This window comes from Mizuhopecten yessoensis, unplaced genomic scaffold (genome assembly GCF_002113885.1).
Source record: "Mizuhopecten yessoensis strain PY_sf001 unplaced genomic scaffold, ASM211388v2 scaffold716319, whole genome shotgun sequence".
NCBI classification, from domain to species: domain Eukaryota; kingdom Metazoa; phylum Mollusca; class Bivalvia; order Pectinida; family Pectinidae; genus Mizuhopecten; species Mizuhopecten yessoensis.
The window spans coordinates 544,246-552,451 of NW_018480057.1; the positions used below are offsets into that span (position 1 = coordinate 544,246).

The window sequence follows — 8,206 nt, forward strand, 5'->3', positions numbered from 1 at the left end:
ACCATTTGTACAATTTTGAATCCCCACCACCTAGGAATGCTTCCAGTCTAATATGGTTGATATCCATCACTTAGTTCCAGAGAAGAAGTCGCTTTAAAGCAATATAGCCAAATAACCCTTTTTGGCCCCGCCCCTCAGCCCCCTGGGGGGTCAGCCACACCATTTGTACAATTTTGAATCCCTGCATCCCATGAATGCTTTTGATTAAATATGATTGATATCCAGTGCATAGTTCTACAGAAGAAGTCGTTTATAGCAATCTAGCCAAATTGCCCCCTTTTTGGCCCCGCCCATCAGCCCCCTGGGGGGTCAGCCCAACCATTTGTACAATTTTGAATCTCCACCACCTAGGGATGCTTCCAGGCAAATATGGTTGATATCCATCTCTTAGTTCCAGAGAAGAAGTCGCATAAAGCAATATAGCCAAATTGCCCCCTTTTTGCCCCGCCCCTCAGCCCCCTGGGGGGTCAGCCCCACCATTTGTACAATTTTGATTCCCTACCACCTAAGGATGCTTCCAGTCAAATTTAGTAAAATTCCAATCAGTGGTTAAGAAGAAGTCGTTTAAAGAAATTGTTGACGGACGACGGACGGACGGACGCCACGGTATGGCATAAGCTCACCTTGGTCCTTTGGACCAGGTGAGCTAACAAAGTGAAATATACATAGGCTTTTCAAGGTGATAACCATGAAATATTATATATATCACATTACCGAAGTAATTTATGACTGATCATATAAAGTGAGGAACTTACAGCATAGATATTTCCCAGAGTGAAGTGGTTGACGTTTCGTTCTTTGGAGATGTCGAGAGCTGCATGGACAACAATGGCTGCCTCGTTGGAATAGCGAGCTCGATGCAGAACGTTGGCTAAACTGATTAAGGCCACGTCCTTCTGTTGTCTGTTGGCCAAAAAACCCACAAATGTGCTTTAAGATGTATGCTACCTTACTGTGACCTGTTAAACTAATGAGGCCACATCCTTTTGGTGTACGTAAGTCACAAGATTATATGTGCTTAAAGACGTTGTCTACCTTACTGTGACTTTCTGAACTCATTAATACCACACCTTTCTCATGTGTGTAGGTCAATGTATCAAAAACAAATCTGCTTAAGGGTATATGCTTCCTTACTTTAATTTCCTTTTACGACAGTTCTGTAGACGAAAGGTAATTCTGACATGATATAAGACAATCCTAATTGATACCATTTTTTTAAAACAGAAAATTAAGAAAAGCTGAACAGATGAAGAGCAAGTTGAACACCCTACCATCTGATGATGGCTGGCTACTTAAGTAGGTCAAATTTCATTTGAATTTGTTCTCACCTGGGTGAGTAGTGTAGGGCCCGTCTAACACACTCTATCACCTGGTAGGGATCACCCTTTATCCTCCAATAAAATGCTGCCATATTATACAACACCCAGGATGTGTCATTCTGAAAAACAGATTTGAAAAAAGTTAAAAAAACAATGTCTTACATTATTTTCTTTTTTTAAAGGATAGAATTTTAATCTTTAGTTTAAACTTATTTCATTGCCATGCCATAGTGCATACAGTGAAGGGATTGGGCACGAGGGACAACATATTATATTATAAATATTATAGATGACCAATTCCTGTAATGAAAATAGAAATGATGAGCAATAACACCACTGAATCCCGTCCAAAATGTAATGTTTGATTTACATCCTACGTGCTGACATGTTTCGGCCGAAGGGAGGCTGTCTTCAGAGCACAGTTTCATATTCTAAGAATGAATACCGGTACATGTACTTATTTATCGTATTATTCAATTACAAATGAATACGTCTGGTTAAAATAATTAGGATCCAGGGGCTTTGTAAATAGTGATAATGAAAATTAGGGTAGAAGCATCGACCATACCTTGAGCAGGGCATGGTACACCCTACTACCGTACTGGTCTACATCGTCCTGGTAGGTGATGGCATTCTTTAGGCCAAGCTCAGGCGTCCCCGACAACAAGTCCCGCACCTTCATACCCTAGCAACCAAGTAAACAAAACGTCAGGTTTTGGTAACCATGCAAACAATAGGCAGCATTTACTTTCTATTTCTAAACATTTAAACAAAGCGTAGCTGAATCGAGTCATTTCGGTACATATTTAACAACTATTGTACATACGCTAAGCGTAGCCGTATCAACATCAATTTTGTGGACAACTCGTACACAATTTACACCTTTGTGTGCATACGCTTCATTGGTCATTTGTCTGATGAAGGTGACAGTGTACATATCATACTAGTCATAGAAACGTTACATAGAAAATCTTATTGATTGTGTAAAAAGAACTTTTCATAAAGTATTTACATTCTAATAAGATGTTGTTTTATATCTTAATCATTTATTCATCATTACACTAATTACTGGTACAATGTACCATGGTTATAGAATTGTTTTCATGCTTTCTATACATACATATATATCATAATAATACTAGATGTGTTTTCACCTGAAACAAGCTTTAGTCTAAAAATTGTAAATTTAGTTTGTCTATACATGCAATAAGCTGAAATGAAATTTTTGGTAATATTGGGGGTGAACATTGTATCTGTGAAAGAATAATCTGGTATTTATAACAGTTTGAAGTAGACTGTCTATTTGAGGTAGAACTGTATATTGTCAGATGTTGATATTGTAATAAATGGACAGTGTATACATCATTGTTCCCCCTTATTTTTTTTAGTACACAGGGTACATTATACCCCCAGGTAAGGAATTGTTGGGGTACAAACAGCAAGCTGCAAAGGGGGGTGCGGGGGTCCTCCCCTGGAATTTTTTGGAAATCTGGAAGCTCTGTGGTGCATTCTGGGGTATTTTGAGGCTAAAAAACAGCTTGGTACTTTGTCAAAAATAGTCCCTCTAAATCAGAAAAATATATGTAAATTGCACAGCTACATGACTGACATACAAAAAACAGCTTGGTACTTTGTCAAAATCAGAAATACATATTAAAATTGCACTGACATACACTTGTAAACTGTAACATTCTGCATGAATCGGAAACTAATTTTGTATAATTGCAAAATAACAAGGCATATTAATATGATACAAGCTTGATATTTGCCTTTTTATAGCTGGCATTTCAACGCAAACTTGTTTTATACATTTACTACAAGTTTTGTTTTATCAAGTGTAAATGCAAAATAATGATCATGACAAGGCATTTATTTCAGTGCAAACTTTTTTAAAGTCTCATACATCAGTTTAACTAGTATGATTTTGTTAGGCTCTAATTGTATTATTGACGGATATGACTTCTCATTTTATTATTGATGGATATGACTTATTGGGACAAAATAATTCACATAGACACTCATAATTACGGAAATTAGACACTAAAAAAGAACAACATTATATTTGAAGGGACATTAGTAGTTTGTATTGATTAATAAATAATAGAAACTGTCCAGAGTTTTGGTCCCGTACCATTCAAAATTGAACAGAGCGTCTGGTTGAACGAGATTATCCATGATAACGAAACATTATTCAGTGTTGGGAAATAACCACTGTTGACTCCTGGAACCACGGTCCTCTCTGATTGTCTTATATAAATTTGGAGTTCTAAATTTAGCACACAGAGATCATGGTCGGTCTGACTAGAGATTACATCAGACAGTATTAGCCAATAGACAAACTTCGGTATATAAAATTAACAAATGGCCATATCTCTTTATATAGACCCGAATTTAGAATGCGACACTCCTACTTCCCAAGATACATTAAAACTATAGCAAGCTTGGTCAACATAGGTGAAATAACATGGAAGTTATGCCGTGGAAAAACTTCGGTATTAAAAATAAACAAAGGGCCATAACTCTGTTTATAGTGGGAAACAAAACCTGATTTTAGTGGGAGAGATTCGGCCTTACCAAGATACATAAATATGGTAAGTTTGGTCAACGTAGGTGAAATAACATGGAACTTATGCTCCAGACAAACTTTGGTATCAAAATTGAACAAAGGGCCATAACTCTGTATATGGTGAAGCACGAGACCCAATTCCAGTCCACTGCACACCTTCTGTGGGTGATGCATGTATACTTCAAGTTTGATAAAGATATTTTAACAGTTTATTATTTCGGGCCGGACAAGAAATTACTGAAAATAATGCACTTATTTGACCTTTGACCTTGAGGTGAAGATCACAGTGACCTAATTCCAATGCACTGCACACATTCTGTGGGTGATGCATGCATACCTAAAGTTTCATCAAGATATCTTAAACGATTTCAAAGTGATGGCCCCGACAAGTTGAGACTAAAAGAACCAGAAGAAGAAGAAGAAGAACCAGTACTAATACAATATGTCTCCCTTCATTCGAATCATCACTGTTTAATATCACAATAAAGGATAATCTTACCTCCAAATGTTCGAAGGCGTGTATACTGTAGTCAAGCTCGGAGAATAGTGTACAGTCGGGTGGGGAATGTATACTGTGTAGAGGTTGATTCACGTCTATATGTTCCTCTGGTCTAAAAACACAAACAAGTCAGACATGGTTAACTGGTATCACTAGAAAACTTTATTAAGCCACTTTCAACATTTCCTGATATATCTTGCAGAAACTTTTTAATAGCGAATAACCTAAAAAAAGTGGAAATATTTTAATACATGTAGTAATGTTTTCAGATTATTCAGTAAATAAGAGAAGTTGAGAGGGGTGGGGGTGGGGGATTTCACAGGTAACCCTGATCCAGGGACTTTCCTTGTTAACATGTAAATGATGCCACATGGCAGTTTCCTTCCCAAGTTGTGATTGTTCTCCACAATTTAATGTTAACTTGAGAATTTTCTTTTCGAACACACATGCTTTTTATTGTACTTCATTTAAACCCCTGCATTCTATTAAAATGCAGTATATATACCTGATGCCTTTGTTCTCCAGCGGAAGTACCGTACTTATATAGAGGTCAAACTCTGGCAGTGGTTTACCCGCTTTTAAACAGTCTGCATCTGTTTTGTAAAACCTCTGCTCCAAACCCGTGTCCCTATCTTCGTTCTTGTCAATCTCATCTTTTCTTGTCAGTAACTCTTCCTTCAGACCTTCCAGCATCTCTGTCCTATCATCCTGTTTCATGAAGGCCACCAGGTCATAGGGTCGTCGCAGGTTAAACACAGTGTCAGCCTAAAGCAGGAGAAATTTGCAAAATTGATTATTTACCAAGGGTATATTAATACCTATCTAAATACTTTTCAGAATCTAAATTTGACTCAAATACAAGTGAAATATACTAGTAAGACAAATCTTTCCCGAGTTTAGGATTTACCAGACCCCTTAAACTTGGATACCTGGGCACATATCTGTTACATATTTTTTTTATGGACCAATGAAAATAATTGCTGCAGTGATTGGTAATGAATAACAATGTACCAGGTATCAAATAGCCTTTCCTTTCTAACTGGGACCCCCATGTCACCATGATCTGGTCTGTTGGACTCTCAATTTGGTGAAGAGAGCTTGAGGCAAACTCATACAAAACCATACCTATATACATGTACTACTTAATTTCTATCTGATATGCTACAATAATCTTTATTTTCTATAAGGAGGATTGAAACAATTAAAAAGCAGTAAAAATTTCAATATAATTACAAAACTTTAAAAAAAAGTTGCTTAAAACAAATTTGACAAAACACTATACATTTTTCAAACCATGAAATCCTGAATTGCTGTAGGATTTAGATTACTGACCTCTGTCCCTTCCTAAACAGCGAGAAATTATAAATTAATTGATCATACAAACTGTAATACAGCTACAGAATGTACATTGCTTTTTTTCTATGTTTTTACAACCAAAATAGGTAAAAAAGAAAATTTTCTCACAGCCCTTTACTATTTATCTTACACAAGTGTCTATGGGACAATTGCTACCACAATATTACCCTTCAACTTCACTGTGATATACGTACCTGTTTCTTACAGATTTATGTCCTACGGAACATTACTTAATGTACGTAGATATTCAGGTGCAGAAGTAGTCCGAATTATTCGACGTTTTTTTTACTTTTTCATATCGGTCTGTCGCCAATTAATCGATATGAAAAAAGTCGATAAAACATCAGAATAATTCGGACTAGTGCATAAGATGCACAACATTACCAGAATTTGCAGTATACACTGAATGTGAAATGCAAGGGATTTTTCTGGGTGAATTGGTAAAAGGCCATTGTCGATTGATGTTGATTTGGAAATCTAGATCTGTTATCCACGTATCGATCTGCATGCTCAGTGTATGTGTTAAGTGTCAATCAAAATACAAACATGCAACACTGGTTTACTACTTGTCCGCTCGTTATTCCTTTTTCAATAGCCAGTTTTCTGGTTTTCTTTTGATCATTTCTTTACAAAATAATATCCGGATTGGTGGGTCACGCAGGTGATTGGGAAATTTTAAAGATATTGTTGGGGAAATATTGCACTAATAATTTTTCTGTTCAGCATTGGGATTTTACCAGGACTCAAATTCTTGGCCCAGAAAAAAAGCCCTGATTTGGATGTGTTAAATGTGTTACTGATGTCAAATTAACCAGAAATATTTAACTCATTCGCTTTATGGACACATTAGTAGTCGCACAAGCGTGAACCAACTATATACTCTGCCTTGTTTTTGAATTATCTCCCCTTACTATAATATCACCCCTATCCGAAATATTAGTACTTTGCCTCTGTCTTATATGATATGAGCTATCGACACTGATCGTTAAAGTATTTTCCCTGAATCGTTTATGCTTTCTCAAATGTCAGTATGCTGAAAATATTGAATTTTTGAGGATCTTTCAGATTTCTGCAAATTTGAACAGGTGCTCGTCCAAAGTCTTCATGTCAACTGTAGATTCAGAATCGTGGTACATGTATTGCATCTCTAAACAGCGCCAACACACATTGAGGCATACATGCAGCTATGTTGATAACAGGTATAGGGGAGTAATACAGGTGTCACAGTTTGAGAGGCAATAGGTCTTCCTGTGATATCGATTTGTGTGGACAGTCGAGCGAGTGCACCTTGACACTAGAATAGGCAAATTAAAACTATGGCGGTATTTATCCGTGAGAACGCATACAGTCACATCAGACAAGAATACCCGTTAGATTTATACCTGAGCTCGCACTAGGCCTTCCTCAGTGACAACCCAGTGCGACGACCCGCCAGCTATCGGAAAGTGGTGGGCCACAAGTAACACCACAACCAAAACAGTCGCCGCCATCTTGTGAATCTAATGAATATTCATGACCGAATGCGACTTCCGCACCAAGGCTACAACAAACGAGCTGACACTACGTGTCAAAATTAGCGAGTTTATCGATCGTTTGATAACCGATAAAACAGTGACGTCCATCGCCTGATGCACGATGTTTTAATTTAATACAGACTGCACCTGTTAAATAAACTATAGACATGGATATTACATTCACGCCGGCATTTTAAATCTAGATAGATTTAATTACTGTGCTCTGAAACTTCCGGGTCCTGAAACTTCCAGGTACTGACACTTTGATACCGTATTAGAAACATTATACGTCTTGTCTTATTAAGACCTATAAGGTATAGGAGAAATATCGGTATAATAACATGTATCCTAAAGGTGAAAAGGATGATGTTTGTTCAAATGTGTGACCTTGACCTACGTTGTAGGTTACAGGTCAAATATTGTAAATAGACTATAAGGTCTAGATTTATGATATTTGTCTTATAACTTTCTCAAGTGGATCAAAGACTAAAAAACATGTTAAAAACAGACCTCAAGCCGGGGAATTAATGATATTTCGACTCAACCACTCTGCATGTCTTGGCAAGCAAGATTGGGATTCCCACAATTAGAAGGGTTGTTGAGTATATATATATATATAGTTTAGATAATAATGCATAGCTACTTTTCATCAGAGATTGGCTTCAAAGTTTTCAACACATAGATAATATTTCACGTGATATATCGTTAATAGTAGTTATCAATAATGTTAATATGATAAAAATTATGAACAATTTTATAAGAAACAGTTCTGTATAGAAGCAACATGAACTATTGTAAAAAAATATTACAGCAAGATATCGACCTAAAACAATATTTTTATATATATACTACACTGCTTAATACTTTTTTGTAATTTTTGAATTTTGGGGTCAACTATAACTAGACAAGTTACAGAGGATCATGGGAATTCCTTATCGGTGTTGCACTTCTG

The 8,206-nt window shown here is 36.6% G+C and overlaps 1 protein-coding gene across 3 annotated transcripts in view; it reads right to left on the bottom strand.

Moving 5' to 3' along the window:
* The window catches only part of LOC110442992 (tetratricopeptide repeat protein 17-like), a 56,506-nt gene extending 49,274 nt beyond the window's left edge, over positions 1–7,232 (bottom strand). For all 3 annotated transcript variants that reach the window (XM_021486914.1, XM_021486913.1, XM_021486912.1), the window contains exons 1-6: positions 7,123–7,232; positions 4,890–5,149; positions 4,385–4,496; positions 1,888–2,004; positions 1,329–1,438; positions 756–903 (exon numbers count right to left, since the gene is read on the bottom strand). In XM_021486914.1, coding sequence (XP_021342589.1) covers positions 756–903; positions 1,329–1,438; positions 1,888–2,004; positions 4,385–4,496; positions 4,890–5,149; positions 7,123–7,230 — 855 coding nt within the window. In that variant the 5' untranslated portion in view covers positions 7,231–7,232. The remainder of the gene's footprint in view (positions 1–755; positions 904–1,328; positions 1,439–1,887; positions 2,005–4,384; positions 4,497–4,889; positions 5,150–7,122) is intronic.
* Between the last annotated feature and the right edge of the window lie 974 nt (positions 7,233–8,206).